Source organism: Pezoporus occidentalis, unplaced genomic scaffold, assembly GCF_034315485.1.
Source record: "Pezoporus occidentalis ecotype Australia unplaced genomic scaffold, CSIRO_AGI_Poc_V1 ctg106, whole genome shotgun sequence".
Taxonomy (NCBI): domain Eukaryota; kingdom Metazoa; phylum Chordata; class Aves; order Psittaciformes; family Psittacidae; genus Pezoporus; species Pezoporus occidentalis.
The window spans coordinates 1,096,326-1,115,528 of record NW_026912843.1 but is presented as its reverse complement, the minus strand read 5'-3'; the positions used below and the strand labels follow the sequence as shown (position 1 = coordinate 1,115,528).

General features: G+C 47.2%; 1 protein-coding gene and 1 long non-coding RNA gene across 3 annotated transcripts in view; one reads left to right on the top strand and one right to left on the bottom strand.

Annotated features, from left to right (window-relative positions):
* Window positions 1-13,866, top strand: part of VGLL4 (vestigial like family member 4) — a 75,742-nt gene extending 61,876 nt beyond the window's left edge. For both annotated transcript variants that reach the window (XM_062620281.1, XM_062620272.1), the window contains 3 exons: window positions 6,508-6,730; window positions 9,703-9,823; window positions 11,341-13,866. In XM_062620281.1, coding sequence (XP_062476265.1) covers window positions 6,508-6,730; window positions 9,703-9,823; window positions 11,341-11,609 — 613 coding nt within the window. In that variant the 3' untranslated portion in view covers window positions 11,610-13,866. The remainder of the gene's footprint in view (window positions 1-6,507; window positions 6,731-9,702; window positions 9,824-11,340) is intronic.
* LOC134164489 (uncharacterized) lies at window positions 12,429-14,527 on the bottom strand. The gene is made up of 2 exons (XR_009965163.1): window positions 14,423-14,527; window positions 12,429-12,733 (listed from the first exon to the last, which is right to left on the bottom strand). It is a non-coding gene; the product is annotated as an uncharacterized LOC134164489 (long non-coding RNA).
* Window positions 14,528-19,203: the final 4,676 nt, after the last annotated feature.

Genomic DNA, 19,203 nt, shown 5'->3' with positions numbered 1-19,203 from the left:
CACAGCCAAACACTAAACAAACACCCCATGAGAAAAATAAGTAGGATCCGAGATTGTGTAAATTGATTTTACTGTACATTAGATTTAGATTTCAGTTTTGTGGCTTTGGCTTTTGACTAAGGTCTTACATCATGTGGTTTCTCTTGCGTTCTTTCGTACTTGAGACTATTAAGCCTTCAGGAAGGGGAGCTCTTCCGTGTCTGAGTGTGTTTGCTTGGTGCAGGCAGGCAGCAGTGGGATGCTCCTTTATTCATTTCACAGTTTAGTAGTAATTTGGTGTTTTTACTCTGTGAAATCTGCCCTCCTGGTTGGTTACATTCACAGGTAACTACCTGGTCCAAGATTTTACCTCGAGAAATCTGGCTTTGGTGAGATAAGAAAGTCTGACCTAGGTTTGTTTATATGTAAGGTTACCCTATTTCTTGTTAGTTTGTTCTCAGCGGTTTTTGACTTCTCATCTCAAAGGTGTTTCCATTGGCTGTGTCACTGAGCTGGAGGAAAATCTTTGTGAACTGAAAATTCTTAAGGATTCTGGCTAGAGAGGAGTGGAGAGGGCAGGGGAGAACAGGTACAGTTGGTGCCCATGTATGTACTTATGGCTCTGAAGGAACTGGTGTGAGTTACGGTGCTTAGTGCTCCAGACCCGGCCTGATGCTCAGGCTGAAAACTTCTGAAGAACAAAAGCTCTTTTCTGGGAAGAGTTAAGTGTGATTGTTGGTAGCTGGAGAAGCTTTGAGGCAGTGCTCAGAATCCTGCTCCTCCTTCCTTTGCTGAGCTGTTTCTAGCCTGAGGCAGAAAGTGAAGACTTTGCCACCTGCCTCTTCCCTTGTTAACCACACTTGAAAGGGGGAGAAGTGGAGGATTTTCCAGCTACAGACCTCACTTGAAGAAGGCTTTGTAGCCAGCTGGCTAACAAAGTGCTGTTCTGGGCTCCTCCGGAGCCAGTGCAGGAGGCATAGCTGCCTGGAGAAGGGCGTTAGTGGGAGATCAGTTGTCAGCTTTATCTGCACGTTGGTCTGAACACGATCTTTGGTTTGTCCAAAAGATTTCCTGCAGGGGGGAATATGCTGTACAAATAATGCTTAAATCACAGCAGTGGCAAAAAGGGAAGGGCGTTATCTTTCTCAGGAAACCTGAGAAATCAGATGGGGCAGAAGTGATTCTTGCAAAGACAAAAATCTCTTGCAAGTTGCCTGCTTGAAAGCTGTTTGGGATGGAGTACTAAGCTGTAAAAGGAAAAGGCTACTCAAAGTAACAAGGAAGTGTACAGCTAGTAAAATGGAGTGGAGAAAGGGTTCTGTATTTAGGTGGCAGCCATTCAAAGTAGACGTGGTTTGAAGAGTGTATTGGGCTGTTAGGAGGGTTTTTTTCGTGTTATGAGTCCTTCAGATAATTGGCTGACACTCAAGAGAGCAAACTGCTAATACTTGCAGGTTTTGTTTGGGGTTTCATAGTGAGTTTGGATTACTTAAATAATCCTGAGTAAGGATTTTTCTCTTTGGAAATACATATTTTGAAATATGACCTTAAATACTTGTATTCCCACCTCACAGTGACAGAATCTATGTATACAAGTAGATACTTTTGCAGGAAATGATCCCCATAACGTGGAGAAGATGTTTTCTAGTGGTGGGTTGTAAATCCTTAAGTAGTCTGTAACAAAAGCAGCTGTCTTCTTTCAGACCTAAGAGTTTGTGAATAAATAAAGTAAAATATGTTAGAATAGGTGCATTATAAAGATGCTGAAAATACTTAAAGTGTATTTGAATTAGGTTACAGAGATGAAAGTCTGCTCTTAAGCAGTATTGTGCGCTGTGTATGTTTAAAGAAAACATCTAACATGGCAATTAAAAGCACTGTAAGTGGATACTTGTTCTTTCTGTGAGTGAAACACACTCCTACAGTACAACCATTCCAAGTTGGAGCTCTATTTCTGCCAAAGGGAGTGTGAAACGTCTGTGATTTCTTCACTTGGAGGTACAGTAATACTTTTGGCATCTGTTCCTTAAGGATCTGCAGGCTGGAAGTGAGTGCAAGCAAAACTGTCCCCTTCAGTGGGCCTCTTTCTTTCCCTTTTCCTTCAGCAGCTGGCAGAGCGAGCTTGTTCCTGTAGGATGAGTGTGAATTACCGCCGCTGTGTGCCAGGGCGCAGAACAGCCACATTCAGAGGTTGTACAGCAAAAACAAAATCCTCAGAACAATGCATTTGAGCTACCTTTGAACTGGCTCCTGAGGAGGGCTCAAACATGGCTTTCAATTAACAAAAGGTATTTAGAACCCCGCTGCAGGACACTTGCAGCTCTCAGTCAGGATGTGTGTGGTTTTGGTATGACATCCATCTGAGCACATGATGCTTGGTAAGTGCTGGAGCCTTGGTTATGATTCACTGGGGAGAGACATGGAAAACAATGTCTGTTTTTCAAATGCTGGAGAGAAGAAGTTAAGGTTGGAATGGTGTAGAATTTTACTAGAATAAGCCTGCAAGCAGCTTGCCTGCCCCTGTCAGCAGGGAAGGAAGGGTGGTAGGCATGGCTGAGGTGACTGTCCCAGTGCCTGGGCTCGGTGGCTCTCACCACTGTGAATAGAGTGCACTGACATCTGCACCACAGGAGATGGAGTCCAGAGTCACACATGCTGATCTTTAGGGCAGCGTGGAGCTGGGGGATGGTAATGCTGTTTGGACAGCTGGATTTATTTGTAGCATGTATTTTTAAGTGATTTTTTTCAAACATGGTCAGAAATCCTTTGTAATTTTCTGCTCTTGTGTTTGAACGAAGAGATGCCTCTGCCCTTGTTCAGTGCGGGGGGATTTGTTAAGCTAACTGACTTTAGTGAAACGCAGTTCTCTTCAAACAGGCTGTTTTGATTGCCCCTTCAGGCAGAGCATCTGAGATCAAAACAAGAATGGCTTCTCTCAAGTATGGTAATAATATTAATAATACTGTAGCAAACCTTCGGTTTCTAATCTAAAACTGGTTTTGAAGTTGTATTTTCAACTGAAATTATTTAATAGCGTGAGACTGCTAACTATAAATAATTTTCTGCCCAATTGTTTTACGAGTGGAGTCAGATGCCTGTAGGATTTGCTATTTATATTTCAACAGGAGGGACTCAGAAGTGCTGGTGTGTTTTCACAAGGACAGAGCTATCATGTTACTGTTCCACACGGTGCTGTAGCGTTTTCAGCTGGGCTGATGTGGAATTGAAGCTTCAGGTGTTTCTCGTTTTTTGCCCAGACTCTGTAGGTGAAGGTAGATGGACTGAGGAGCGTTGAGGAGCGGGGTATGAACAGCTCCCTGCCCGGAAGAGGAGTTGTTCTAATTCGGGCAGAGGGAATTAACGTGCCTGCAGAAGGGGCTGGGGTGTGGTGTGCTGAGATTGCTGAGAGCTTCCTAAGTCTGGGTATCTTTCGGGAAGGTCCCTGTGCTGGGCTGTGCTGCCTGGCCTCAGCCTGAGCCCGTTTCCCACTTTCCCAGTCCCTGCTTCCAAAAACCTCTGCAGAAGTTTTCTTGGGTTGTTTTGATTTTGTTTTGCTTTGCTTTGTGTTTTTTTTCCCAGCAAAACCTCCAAGTTGACCAACACGTAGGGCTGTGGCTGTTTGTGTGAAGTAAGGAGCAGTGAAATAGGTGCTGTTGTGTAAGCTGGAAAATGTCTTTTGCTTGGGAATTTCAGGAGCTTTTGTCATGGCCGGTCACTTGACAGCCCTGCCCCCCAGGAAATGCAGCCCTGAGTTGCTGAAATCCCCAGTTCTCAGGAAAAAACCCAAGCAACTGGTGTGGCTGCATTTTTTGCTTCATTTTACAGGCATTTTTGGGTGGAGGAAACCAAGTTTTTTCCTTTGAAAACTCAGCTTGTGCTCGTTAAGCCAAAATACAGTCCTGATGAGAAGGGGTTACTTTTTTCCTTTGAGGCAGTGAGAAGCAGGAATGTGCTGGAGCTGTATGTGGGTTTGCAGCCTCCAAATGGTTACTTAAATTGTAGTAGAGCAGATAATATTTAGTTGAACAGTAAGATCTTGGCTTGCAGCCACCAAAGATAACTGTGCTGCAGCAAGGAGAGGGAGTCCCCCTCTCCACAGCATTGCCTTTATCGCCTGAACAATGATTTTAGCCATGTCTTTTCATGTTGCTATTTCCCAGGCTATCTCGTGGCTGTTGTCCAGGTACAGACCAGCCAGCAAAGGCACACTGTGAAGCCCATCCTTGCTTCCTCAGGGGTGGTGATGGATGTTGCTGTTGTGCTCGGTGGCTGCCTCAGTGCTGTAACTCTAGATGAGGCTACTGTACTTCAAATATAGTCTGTTGTGCTGCCTCAAGTCACACATTTGCATCAGTCATTAGCTCAGAGCGCTGCAATTCTAAACGTCTTTCTTGTGAATGCTGATACTGCAGAGTAGTCTTGTGAATTGAAATGGGACCAGCGCTGGCAGGAGAGGGAAATGTAGCACTGTGAGAATGTTATTTCCTAGTGGTTTGTGTGCTGCTCTTTTGTGCCTGAATCTGGCCTGCAAAGGAGGATTCGGGAAACACATGATGTTCAGAGAACCTCTTGAGCACCAGCTGTGAAACTTTAAAGGTTAGTTTTTATGGTCGATGCTGCTGATCAGCAGCTCCTGATTTGTCATGAGTTAAGAGGGACAAGGGATGCAAGGGGGGAGGCAGAGCTGGGGGATCTGAACAGTTATGTATTGTATTATTCTATTGACTGTTCCCTCCTAAGCACATCGAGGGAATTTGGCAGAGAGAATGAGCTGTGTCCTGAAGTCACTGGTTGCCTGGCATCGTATTAACCCTAACTTCCACCGTGCCAATTGAGTTTAGGTTCAGGCAGCAATAGCAGATCTCTGTACAACCAAGTGACTGCTGAGCAAGCTGGGGAATAGCTGATTAGTTCAGCAAATGTCCTGTTCGTGAATGCAGCCAAGATCTGGACCCTCACCTCAAGAAAGATTGAGGTGATAGAGTGAGCTTCTCTAGCTCTAACACAGGTGGGGCCACAGGGGTGACAGAGGTGTGGGAACAGTTTGTACCTGAAGGAAGTATTACCTGGGAGAAAAAAGGTTGTTGGACAGAGATGGACTCAGGAGGGGTGTGAAGATGATCAGCAGGGAGCCATGGCTTTGCCTCTCCTGATACAAGAAGTAGGTGACAGCAGAGCACATCAGTAGATTTCACGGTTAAAAGAAACAAAACCAGCCTGTGAAGAAAAGGTACCCAACAAGTGTGTAGTTTAAATGGAAGAATCCATTGCCACTGGATGCTGTCAAAGCTAATGGTTTATGTGGTCTCCAAAGGCGCTTAAACAAATGCTGTGCAACTCGGTGAGCACCCTGACTCCTGGGGCACTCCTGCAGGTTTTTCCTGTAGCATTTTGGTTGGTAAAGCTTCAGGGTTCCTCATTTCCCTCTGCTGGCAGGGCTTTGGCTTCTGGTCCTTTTCCCCTCAGCTGTCAGCCTGCCTTCTTGATCCTTTCTCTGATGTTGCAATAGGAAGGGGCTTCTTGGAGTTGTAGTTTACTTCAATATTGAATACTCTTCATAGATCTTCATTTCTAGTACTATGGAAAACGCTTCTCTGTTCCTTTTCTCTCTCTGCCTAATACTCATCAGAGCATTTTTAAAGATTGCTCCTGCATATTAATATATGCTTAAAAAGTGGGGAAAATACCTTGGATTTTACCCACTTACACACAGGACACTTCCCTCTTGCTTCAAGAACCTTCTGAAGACAGAATTGTATGTTGCATAGAAGCAGCCTTCTCCTCCAGTGCTTTCCTGCGTGAAAGATGGACTGGGTTTGCTCTGTGGCACTGAGGCACTGGGTGCTGCAGCACGTGAACCCCTCACAGTGCTGTATGTCTGTGGCTCACTGCTTTGCCTTTCATGTGTGGAAACTGAGATGTCTCACACATAAGCCCCACATCAGTATTATTTTAATTGCAGTGAGTGATAGGCTAATGATGCGAGGACATTTACTGAGATTTATTGTTCAGTAGTAGTTTGAAATGATTCTTTTTAAAGAATGGCTTAATCCAGTGATTCTGGGAAAAGTGCAGTTTAGCTTTTCCTTCCTTTTCTGCTGTGAAAATCCTGCTTCCTGCTGTGACTCGCTGTGTTTTGCTCACAGCCATGGCTTTTGAGGAAAACAGACTTTGCATGGGCTTAATAATGCTTAGAGAATATTGCAGTGTCAGGAGACAGAGTGGGATTAATAGTATGTGAAATGAGGACGTGTCTGATCTTAACAGAGGTGTTATTTAAACTCAGTGCATTTAGCTAAGGATCTGAAGGAATTCCAGGCTGAAGAAAACTGTTGGCTGCCAGAGCTTGCAGATGCAAACCACTGGCTGGATAGAGCAGGGGTACCTCACAGAGGGGTTCGCTGCCGTCCCCACAGGCCCAGCAGAATGCATTGCCTCCTGCCTCTTGAAGGGATTCAGTGTTGTGTACCTCGCTCTAGCTTGTAACCATAGTGAGTCCTTTGATCTTGTTTTTCTTTCTTGCCTTAGAAACAAGACTGCCAATGGAGACTTTCGGAAGGAGCACAGAGAGAGGAGTCGCAGCCCCATAGAGAGGGCTGCTGCCCCGACAATGAGCCTTCATGCCAATCACATGTATGCCTCAATCCCAAGCTTGACCATGGATCAACCTCTAGCACTGACCAAAAACAGCATGGATGCAACCCGGACAGTTGGCATCACACCTACACTGACTTCTGTGGAACGGCAGCAGGTACTGGCTTCTAGCTGACAAGCAGCTGTGGGTGGTTGTATGAATCCTTGCTGTAGACACAGTGAGGACTGCGCGGGTGTAAGCAGAACGTATTGCGAGTTACAGTAGGTAGGCAATGCTAGTCTTCAGACAAAACGTGTTTTAAAAATGCACAGGGAATGTCCCAGCTCATTGTGTTGGATGTGAGGTGTGTCAGTGTCACACGCTGACACACCTTTCTCTGATGCTCTGCTAAGCTTGTGAATGCTGCTTTAGTTGGGAATGCAAAGTCTGTGGTTGAACAGAGCTCCAGTGCCTGCTAGGCAGTAACCGATGCAGCTTGCAGGTAAAGCAGGTATTCACTTGATCTCCTCTTGGGACTGCTGTAGAAGAGTTGTGAGACAGAAAGGGCATCGCAGAGAATTTGTCACTGAATTTTCCAGGTGAAAGAAGCTGGAAAGACCTTGGTTGGTTTAGCCAGCCATAAGCATTCATTGTGTTGTTCAGAGCAATGTAATTTCGCTCTTCTGCAGTGACTTTTCCTAAAGTAATTCTTTTCTATTATCATTTATTTCCATATGCTGCAGTGTTCTGGTTTGGTTTTGGCTAGTGGTTTGGTTTTTGGCTTGCCATCTTGTATGTTGTGTTTTTCTCCAGAACTGCTGAAGATGAGCTATCCCTATGCAGGTTAGACAGTAATAGTTTCCTTCTGTCATACTTGCTTTTATCCCAAGTGAAGAGACAAAGCAAGACAACTGAGTTGTGATGAGCTGCAGTGTTGAGAAATCAAACTAGCCCAAGCTCTTCCTTCCTGCCTTCTTCCCTCCCCTGCTGTGATGCCCTGCAAAGGGTAAACACTTGGAGCAGATACTGTTTCAGAGGCTGGGGTTTTCATATACAATGTATGAGAGCTGCTCTTCACCAGAGCTGTGTGCTTTACATCTGCTGTGTGGGTTTTCACAGGGGTTGCCTGTGTACACTTGTCTCTTCCATTTTGCTTTCCCAAAAGGCCGAGCTCTGCACTAGTGTGGCTGCTCTCTTGCATCACTTGGCACACAGGTTGCAGAGCCATTGTTCTGTGCAGAACGGCTCCTCTTTGCTCTCAGTGTTGGGTGGTGACAGAGGAGGAAGGGCCTCGCTGCCGCTGACGACACTGGTGCCCTTTGGGCAGTGTCCAGAGCAGCCACCACCTCTGACACCAGCCTCTTGGGGTGTTTGACTTGGGCCCATTCCTGGTGCCCGTTACCAGCTTCCTCTCTCTTGTTACCTTTGACATTTTGATCTAGGTTACAGTCAGTTTTCTTGGAAAATTGGATGTTGAGGTTAGACCTTGCTAAGAACACATTGTAGAAATCATCCAGAGCCAGAAGTGTATTGGAAAACCCAGCAGAAACCCAGCTTTGACAATTTGTTCTTTTGTTGGGTTTGGATTTATTTATTTATTTACACCTCAATATGTTCAATGGGATTTTTATCTTGCCCTGTTTCTAATAAAGAGGTGGGAAAAAATACCTTTGTATTTCAGCTGCTGTAGTCACTAAGTTCTCAGCTTTTCTCAGTATTCTCATCTAAATCTGTGTGGTCTGCTCCGTGCTCCTGTACACACAGAACTACACATGCCTTATCCTGCCTTGCAGATCCTCTGTGGTGTTGGGATCCTTGCTCGCTTCCGAACGTGCATCCTTGTTTGCTGCCTCACTCTGTCTCCACTTCCCACCTCTTGGATGTCTAAAATACTCCTTTAAAAAGAGAGCAGCATATATACATTTTGCTTCATAGATGTGCAAAGTCTTGGTCCCTAAAAAGAAAACAAATGCTTCGGGAAGAATCAAGTAATTCTTCATTTACTTTTTGTACTTTGCTGCAGTGCAGTAAGATGTGAATGGCGTCATTCCTGTTGTGTCCATGCAGTGTTAAACCTTCCCTTCCAGACTCTCACTCTGGCCTTGCTCTTACTCTGTACACTAAAGTACCACTACACAATGAAAACTCTTTCCTTCCTCATTGACTGTATGTGGTGGTAGGTAAAGCAGTGATTCTTGTGGGCTTGCTGCACACAAGATGGACAGGAAATTAAAACTGTGTTAATTACAGCAATTCAGTTAATCCTTTGGACACTTACCAGTGAACTTGCATTGGCTGGAGCAAAATGGACTCCTTGCACCATAAAATAGACCAAAGATGCAAAGCAAAAATACTCTAATCCCCTTCATTTCCCTTCAGCCATTTGAAAGACTCAGACGTTCCTCCTCCTTAGGCCTTGTTTCAATGCAACATCTGCATAGTGAACAAGTATAAGAAGAGTGTTTTACCATTACACTGTGCAGAGTATCCATTGCAGAATTCAGGTTATGGGATGAACGCTTTGGGGAGTTTGCATGTGTTGAGAATGAAGAAGGGTGATGCATTAAGCAGCACTAGAAAAGCAGATTAATTACAACAGGAAAGTATTTGTGGTCAAGGCTCACTCAGGTGCTCTTTATCATTTAATCTTATGGGCTTATATTTTGCGCCCAGAGTAGGGAGTACAGGATCAGCCAGGCTGGGAAGAGTGAGCTCCTGAAGGAAAAATGGTGCCATCAAAAACTGAGTAACACTAAGGAGGCAAATACCTGCAACATGTGTAAAGCCTGGCTGAGTCTTGGGATCACAGGGATCTGTGGCACCGGAATGGAACAAGCGTATGCTGTGTTGACGTTAAGTTCTACGTATGTAATGTTGTCTGTGAAGTTGAAACAGTTGCTGTAAAATCACTTCAATGCTTTTAATTATTTGCTTTTACACTGCACTTTTTGTGTAGGGCTAAGACAGGCTAAGAAACAACAGCCAAGTATTTTGGGGTTTAATGCTCGTTACTGAATTGGATGGTTTATGGGTTATTTCACTGCTGGGATTCTGTTCAGTGCCCGCACTCTCAAGTGCTGCTGCAGTGAACTGCTGCTGCTACAGCTTTGGCTGACAGTGACTGACAGTTTCTCTCTTGTCCCCCTCAGAACCGTCCCTCGGTGATCACCTGCGCTTCCGCCAACAACCGCAACTGCAACCTGTCCCACTGCCCCATCGCGCACAGCGGCTGTGCCTCCGCCGTGCCCCCGTACCGGAGGCCCGCCAGCAGTAAGTGTGCACCCTGCGCTGCCCCTTGCACCCTGGGAGAGCAGCACAGCTGTGTTACCCTCCGCCCAGTGCAGGCACTGATGTATTAACAGACAGGGGCAAAAGGAGGCGAAACAACAGCCACCTCTCTGCAGGCTTTGTAGCTGCCAGTCCCGTGCCACAGTGGAGAGACCAGTTCAGAATTAGGGAGAGAGGGGTTCTTTCTTGTTCTGAAAAGCTGCTTTAAACAAACACACACCCCACACAAACAAGTCCTTAGTTACTGTCTAATGGACAGCAGATCCAGCCACATTGTCACTTGAGGTGCTGCAGTTTCTCCGCTCCTTCAGGAGTCAGTAGATTGAACTGCAGTCACAAAACCCTCTTCCTGAAGGTACAGATACTCTTCCGAAGCAAATACCCTCCACGTCTGTCTGTGTGGGTAGCACACATTGCTATAGAGGGCAGCTGCTCCCAAGCAGGGAGCGTCAGCTTTCTGCCTCCTGTACACCAGCAAGACAGAGGTAGGGCCCTTGAATTCCACAGTGGGGGGGGTGCGTGTGTGGTTGTTACTCAAAGAAGATCCCTGTATTGTTGAAACCCGGAATTAACAACTGAAGCGGCACCCTGGAGGAGACCTCCACTGGTGTGAAGGACCTGAGAGGACACAAGTTTGCTAGAAACCTGCTGGTATTTGTCCAAGGCGAGCTCCCTCTTCGAGCCCCAGCTGTATTTACATGGGCTCTGCAGCAGTGGTGGACGTTGTCAGAGGATACTTGTCTCATGTCGCTTGAACAGGTCTTGGGGGCAATGCTCCGGTGTATTTTGGGATCAGTCAAGCCTGTCTGTGGCACTAAGGGCAGTCGCGTGGATCCTGCCAGTTTGAAGGGGACTTTAAAGATGAATCTCATGTAGACACAGACGATGTTTCTAAAGCACAAAACTGCAGCTCTCTCACATGGAGCCTGAAGAATTAACTACCATTGTTGCGCAAAACCTGTTTTTAAGGTTGTTTCTCTTGCGATACTATGATGCTGTTTTAATGCTTGCAGTATCTAGTGCAGAGGTAGTGAATCAGTCAGCTTTCAGGCTGGCTCCCAGCACAAAGTATGTAGAGGAAGATGATACCCTGAAATCAGCGTTTGGCACAGTGTAATTTAGAACGAGGTCTCCCCACATCCAGCTGGTATCAGCAGGCTTGGGAGCTGATTTTAAAGAACTGCTTCCATCTTTAATTCTGTTTAAGTCTAAATAGGACTTCTATGGGATTGCTTGGGAGAGCGTTTCCATAGAACAAGAACTGTAGTCATCACTAGCCTGAGGAAGAACTAAAATTGTATAGAAAACGCTTAACAGCTGCAGGTTGCAGAAATACAAAGATATGTAACTCCATTTATTACTTTTCTTCATAGTAACCCCTTCCATCTACTCCCCCCATTCACCAACAGCTCTGTACTGCTGTAAGGTCTCGCTTTATGCTGAGGAAAACGGGATTCTGCCCTGAAATAACACACTCTCTGCCTCCTTTCCCTGTGCAGCTACCACTGCCTGCGACCCGGTGGTGGAAGAGCACTTCCGCCGAAGCCTTGGCAAGAATTACAAGGAGCCTGAGCCAGTGGCAAACTCCGTGTCCATCACAGGATCGGTCGATGACCACTTTGCCAAAGCACTTGGGGATACGTGGCTGCAGATCAAAGCTGCGAAGGACGGCGTCTCGAGCAGCCCCGAGTCCGCGTCGCGGCGGGGCCAGGCTTCCCCCTCCTCTCACATGGTCAATCATAATCACTCGCCCTCGGTGGTCTCCTGAGGAGGGGACCGGGACCCTTGTGAATTTGCATGGTTTGACTGAGCTTTGAACAGTGCTTACGGTAGTGTCGGGGAAGGGAGGTTAGTTTTGAACACATGTTTTGTGTACTCACTTTGTTTGTGAAAGGGTGCCCTTAAAGATGATAGCAGGAACTATTTCATAACGATTCATCTGATGTAGCATCCTTTTTTCCTGCCTCAATTACCAAAGAAACCTCTGATGCAAATCTGCTGCCCCTTAAAAAAAACTAATGCACGCTAATCCACAAAAGCCATCACACTTAGTTGGTTGACCCAAGTGCTTTCCGCTTTTATTAGCTTCTTGAAACTAGATTTGTCTGGTTTGCTTACATTGCTTTGGGGTTTTTTGTTTCGTTTTGGTTCTTTTTCCCTCTGTGAAGTAACGTTGTATGTATATACTTGAAAAGAACTGTCATGTATGATTTGCACTATTGGAGGAGGACTGAAGTTGCATAGCAACTTTCTGGAAGACGCTAATATTTTGAGGGCAAACTGCTGAAAAAAGGGTTTAAGGATGACATTTCTATCAGTTTGATTTATTTTTTTCTTAAAGCAAAACAGCTTTGGAAGGGGAAGTCTCATACAGGTTATAGGTCTTTCTCTCTTTAGATTTCAGGTGCTTAGTGCTTGCAACTGGACTGCATAATTTACAGAACACGGGCATTTTTTCCTAAACACTGCAGTTTGCTAGAGTAGAGCTGAGGTCGGAGGGTTCAATAGTGCTTAACGATGCATGTTTTATGAAAAATAGCTGGTATCTATTAATGTATAGACAGTAAGAATCATAATACTTATTAGCTTTTCTTCAGAATTAGTTTATTTTTGTCAGTAACAATCCTAGATATACTTACTGCTGGTACAGTTGTACTCTATGATATTTGTATTTGATATTCACTTTAGTAGCAGCCAGCAAAGAGGACAGCCTCAGGCCAGGCCTCGGACGACGCAGTCAGAGATAGATGGTGCGTGGTACAGGATGCTACAGCTTTGCGCAAGACCGAGTCATTGTTCCTGTCTGCTTAACCAGGGATTTGCTTCCTGACCCCAAGTCTGTGTAATCCACCTTGAGCCAGCTGCAGAAACGGTTACCGTGACGTACCTTGGCTGGACAACAGATTGTTACAGTTTGTGAAATATGATCTTTTAGGGTTTTTTTAAGCTTCTCCATAAGCCTATGCCAAGTTGCAGCATACATTCCTCCAGTAGAGAACTTTATACAGGTATTACTGCGTTTATTATCATTTGCTATATTAATAGCTACTAACTAGAAAGTAGGCGATAGAGGCAGGCGTAAACCCACAGCTGGGCTAGTAAAGAGCTTTTCTTCTTGTTATGTGTAACTGCTCTCCCCCAGACATTCCATCTTCCCAGTACAGTTGCAACTAGGGCTTTGTTTTTCTACTGGGTTACCTGAAACAATTGGTTCAGTGTAGAAGGTTAGAACTAGCTGGAAGATGAACTACGTGTGATGTATTCTGGACTACGTTACAGTATTTGGGTCCATTGTGGCTTTTACTTCTGTGTTTTTGTTTTCTTTTTTAAGCTATTTAATTTGGAAGGATCGGGAGATTGGCTCTTGCTCTGGTTGAGAAGGTGGCTGCTCAATTCTCTTTAACAAATGAAACCCCCACCACCTAAGCCCCCCAGTTTGACACATTTCACTACCATCCTACTGGGTAGTCAACGCTTCCTTGCTTTGGCATTCAGTACCCTACTCTCTGTAGGAAGATTGTTAAAAGAACACTTTTTTATATAGGTAACTTTAAGACCATCGTTACGCTGTGCGTAAAGAATGTACAGAGAAATTTGTAGGTATTTTTTGAGGAACAATTAATTTGTTAATGATATGTAGCTATTTAATTTTTCCCTTTCCTTTATTGTAATCATTCTTTTTTGTTTGGAGAAAAAAGTTGATCTTTTTTTTTTTTGTTGTAGATTTGTCTGTAATACAGTAAAAGTGCAGGAACACAGTTATTCTATGAGAACACTGCATTAGCATTAATAGCCACTAGTTTGTTATTGCTACAGGCTACTGAGCATCGTAACATTAAATACTAATGCTGTAGATTGACTCTGTGGAAAATGTGACTCCTATATTTCTTTGTAAACACAAATGAGATGATGTTTCTAAAGCTAATGTTTTCAATAAGAGCTGTTTTACAAGGTTACATTTACTTATCTGAGATAGGTAAATGGATTTGAGGGCAATAAAGACGTAATGCGATCTGTCCGGTAAACCATGTATTAGACACAATGTCCTGAGAGCCAAAGGGGGGGTGGGTGGTGGGGGGGGGTGGAAGGAAACTAAACCACAGTCACTGCTGTGCGCGGTGGTGGTTCCCTCACAGAGCCGGGTCACCTACAGCTGCGTCTGGCAGACTCTGTGTTTGTAAATGTGTAAAATAGGTCTCCCGCGGCCGCATCCCACCGGGACTGGGGCGGGAAGAGACAGCTGTTTGGTTTTGTTTTGTTTTGGGGTTTTTTTGTACTTAAAAGTAGCCTTAAAGAACAATAAAAGTGCTCTTAAATCACCGCGCGTCCGCCTCCGTGCTGCGGGCTGGGGCTGGGGGGGGTCAGGGACCAGGGAAGCCGGTTCCTGCACCACTCATCAGACACCAGTGTCCTCATCTTGTTCTGTCCCTCTTCGAGCTCTGTCCTGAGGACAGGAACTCCTCCCTGCTGGAGGCAGCTGTATTTCCAAGGTAGAAATCCAGGGGCTTGTGCTTCCAGTGAGTGTTTTCCATTCATTCATTCATTTGACTGGAAATGGTAAATCCTTAAAATCCTGATTACCTGATTTTGAGGAAGTTTGGTGAACCATGCGCAAGCCTTCAGAGGAACTTCAAGTGAATGTAGGAGAGCAATCTCTGGAATTAGAGGAGGAGACCCTAAAACCAAGGAGACACAAAGTTACTGTTGTATAAAAGCCAGGTAGGGGTAATGGATTTCAGTGTCACTGGAAGAGGTGAGACTGTTCCAGTCAGTGGCTGGGTTTAGGAGGTCCCATTAGGACACATCCAGCATGATGAGTTTAACACAGCTGCGACGCAGCCGTCCCCCATGTCCATGGAAAGCAGCTAAATACACACTTCAGGAGCCCTTGGGAGGGAGGCTGGTGACACAGAGCCTCCCAGTCTGCTTCCTGATGGGAGCTGGCTTCCTGTTAGGAAAAAGCATCCCTGCACCAACATTTTGGGGCCTACGTGAAGCAGGACCAGCAGCATGGCTGCCTTTCAGGTCAGTAACTCGCTGTGCTCTGTTCTCTATGTGATAAAGGTTAAAAGACACATTTTTCTGCCACATAATCTTTCTCATTAGCAGTAATGTTACACAAAGGGTGGCACCATGGCCTACAGAAACTGGACCCTACACACATGCTTCACATGATTATGAAGTCCTACGCTATTTGTCGTGGCTTACCTTCTCCTGTGACCTAAACAAAAGGTAACTCCCCACTGTGCATCCGTACCCTCACCCCTGTGCATACACACAGACCACATTATTTGTGTTAATTCCATTCAAAGCAGGGGTTTAGTTTAGAAACCAGACCTGACATCCCAAATATGCCGGGGATGGAGTTCACATCTTTCTGCATCGTTCAGCGGTGCATCCATCGCTCCTGGATGCAGTTTCTATGTATTTCATTTTAGCTGTGTACAGCTATGCATTTCTATGTATCACATTTTAGCTGTGAACATGAACTTCACACACAAACACAAACACAGACAGTGATGGCTTGATGCAACAGGAGTGTACATCATCTGTGTGTGGCACACGGGCAGTGCTGCTGTCTGTGTACTTACTAAATCTGTACCAACACCAGATGTGTGCAGCACCAACAGTGCTGCTGGTACCTGACCATAGGGAACCTTCCCATGGGATTTTCCTCACCCTGTGGGGTTGTTGGGACCTTACTTGCACAACGGTTAGCCCCTTTCCAACCACAGCAGCAGGCAGCAGTGAGGGGAGCTCACAGGCAGCGGGTACCACACCATGGCCTGTGCTCAGTAGAGGTGCACTGGTGTCCGATGGATGTTGAGATTCCTGCCACTGCTGCAGCAAACCCTGCAAGGAACTGCTGCTGCTGCTGCTGCATGTAAGGCAGCCACACTGACACAGTGCAGCTGACCTGTTGGACCTTACAACTGGACTGTTCACAACACCGGAAGGTGTAACCAGCTCAACACCAGAGATGGAGCCGCACAGGACGCTGTGGACATCCTGCTCCACAGGCTGTGCTGGGGCCAGTGGGGAAGAAACCAGGTCCTGCCGGGAGGCCAAAGCAGCCCGTGGTGACAGCACACCAACGCTCCCGCAGCCCTGTTCCAAAGGCCTGTGTGCAGCAGCAGTGCTGGGACCCATCCACGAGGGCTGCAGGCATGGAGACAACCCCACACCACTGAGCTGCGTTGCTCAGCGTGATGCCCTGGCACCACGCGGCGGGAGCGTTTCAGGTGCAGGTTGTGTCAGGGCCGTACTCACTGGCGCTGGCCCCCGTCACCACTGTCTTTAGATCCTTCTTGAGGAAGAGTGAAGGAAGAAACCAACCAGTCTGCATCCTCCTGACACGGGAGCTTCCCCTTCCTCTAGCTCCAAGTACACTAACACGGTGTCTCCAGCTCTTCCCCCAGCAGACAGTGGTGAAGCGTGCTTTATCCTGAAGGGCCAACGACAGAAAATGCACCAATTCAGTAACTAAAATACACTGCTATAATAATTGTTAAAGCTCTCCTTCCATGGGAACATGCTGCCCCTCTCTGCGGAGCAGCTCTCTCAAGTGCTGTGTAGAAGAGCCAGAACAGATAAATTGCTTGGTTTTAACTGCAGCTACGTACAGCTCCACAGCAGCTGCCTTGCTCTTCGGACAAAGCTCTCCCATTTCCCCTTGGTGCTCTCCTGTCACAGCACACAAGGCCACAGCCCTCTGCATCTCTGGTCTGTGCAAGGGAGTGCCCTGTCCCAGGGCTTTCCTAGGGTTGCTCCACCCAAGATTGGTGCTGGGAGGCTCCCGCAGGCACCGCTCCACACAAGTGACATCCAATGCACTGCAGGGCTCCTGCCCCACAGCAGGGCACAAGCCTCAAAAGGGAGCAGCAGACCTGGGCAGATCTCACTCACCTCTGAGCGATGGCAAAGCCAGGAGTGAAACCATGCAGGTACGAGGCCTTCCCCCGGTGCTCAGCCTTCAAACCTTTGGGACTGTGGCGAAGTCCAAGCTGAACCCTGCCCAAACGTGGACCCAGGGAGACCCTGCTGCTCCCAGTCGTTTCTGGGGAGAAGGTGAGGGGAGAGGAAACCACTTCATCTGTGATCGGAAGCCACAGACACTGCTGCTATCTCCAGTTCTCTGATGTCACGCTTTCCCTGGGGCATTTAGTAGTTCACAGCAAGCTCACATACACCTTAGGGACACCCTCAGCACCAGCTGAAAGCAGCTGCGGGAGGAGGCAGAGCCCAGCATTGGACAGTTGCTGCCAGTGGTTCAAGTGCAAGACAATGAACTAAACGTTGTATCTAATTAAAACTCCAAGGGTGAATCTGTGCCTGGACACAGAGCTGGGAGCCAGAGCACCCTGCTGCTGCGGGAAGCGTCTGCGCAGCGCTGCAGCTTCTCATTCTCAACTACAGTTAAAAAAGCCTTCAGTCTTCCCTAAAGCAGCTCTGACGGGGGGATGCACGTGCCCAGCGTGTGCCCACGGCCACCCTGGACCAGCTGGGGAGGCTGGCACCAGGTCTGAACTGTGCTCAATTCTGCTGTCACACCTGAGCCTTCACAGAGACCCACGCGGAGGGGAAGGGACGTGCTGAGAGTAGAGCAGGGCCCAGCCCTCTGCATCGGGCCCATGGGACCCCTGCCACAGGCAGAGCCTTGGCTCCTTGCTGACACCCTCGGCATCCATCTACCTCACCCACAGGGTTTTCCCTCTCCTTGGAGCATTCACACCAGTGAACACGGACTTACTCTGCCACAGGACACAGAGGGACTGCAGAACGCCAGGCTCTCCCCAGGATGAGCTCCTCCTATGTGGCTCCTGCTTCCGGTGCTAGAAGTGGACCCTGTCATGCTGGAGGCAGCCCCCAAACTCACCTGACAACAGAATCCACAAGGAACATTAAATAGGAAACTCTCATGTTTTCCTTTGTGACCCAGCCATCACAGGAACCCAATCCATCAGACCACCGTGTGCTGTAGGGGTTTTATAGCTGCCAACTGCTGTATCACTTAAGCATCTCCACCTGTTGGCCTGGGATTCGTCTCAGTGGATGCTCAGTGCCATGCACCAAGATTTTAACAGAGTTGGAAAAAGCAGAGTTCCTTCCTCTATAGCTTCTAAATAATGACAAAGCAGTTGCTGACTCCCAGGAAGAACTCACCTCATGACATCCACATCAGGCTGTCCCAGCTTGCAGGCTGGCCACTCACTGCTCTCTGCTGCACTGTTCACTCTGATTTCACATTTCATCTTGCTGAGCAGCAGCTTTCTTACGTGCCAGGGAGAACATCTGTCTTCTCTCCATCACAAAGGCAGCTGCCAACATGAAGCTGTGTCAGCCCCGGGCCTGCTACATTTAATAGTCAAAAAGCTGCTTATCTCAAGACTGTTTACTCAGTTCTCAGCCTAAACCCAGCCTTTCACCCAGAAACGTTGGGTTGGGTTGGTTGGTTTTTTGGAGGGGGAAGTGGGGATGACAATAACGGAAAGAACTAACAGAGATGAAAGCAACGGCCTCGCCTTTCCTTTGCCTGTTTCCTTTTCCCTTTTTTTCCTTCCAAGTGACAAGCTCTTGGGCTTCTGTGAAGGCTACAGAAATCCTCAGCCTTAGCTTCGTGAGCAGCACAGGCGTGTTTTCAAGCAGTACCACAGGGAAGGCAGCATTTGCTGTGTGGTTTACAGCAGCAGCAAAGTCCCTTTCCCTTACCTCCACTGTGTTTATAAGTCCCTTTATTTAACCTGATGTTCCTTTCACTCCTCACACATCTCCTCACGACATTCACAGTTACCGGCACTGTGTGGCTGCTGCAGCCTCCTGGTCTGGGACACAAACACACTGTTGTGAAAACAAACCCAAGGGAACAGAGCAGCAGAGAGCTGAGGTCTCACCTCCGACGCTCCCGATGCACAGCAGCACCATGGCCATCACCGCCTGCAGAACACGCGCTTCGCCCCGACCTCTTCACAGCACCACCAACCTGCTCTCAAAAGGAATTACAACAGGGACATGATCCCATAGAATCACAAAACAGTTTGGGTTGGAAAGGACCTTACGATCATCCAGTTCCAACCCCCTGCCACGGGCAGGGACACCTCACACTAAACCATGGCACCCAAGGCTCTGTCCAACCTGGCCAACGGGCAAGAAACAACCCCAGGGAGAAAACTCCTGCCCCAACCTGACCCCTGCCAACGGAAGCACTGGGAAAAATAAATGGGAACCGATACCAAACTGATGATGACTGTTCTTCCCGGTGAGGGTGCTGAGGCGCTGGCACAGGGTGCCCAGAGAAGCTGTGGCTGCCCCATCCCTGGCAGTGCTCAAGGCCAGGTTGGACACAGGGGCTTGGCGCAGCCTCT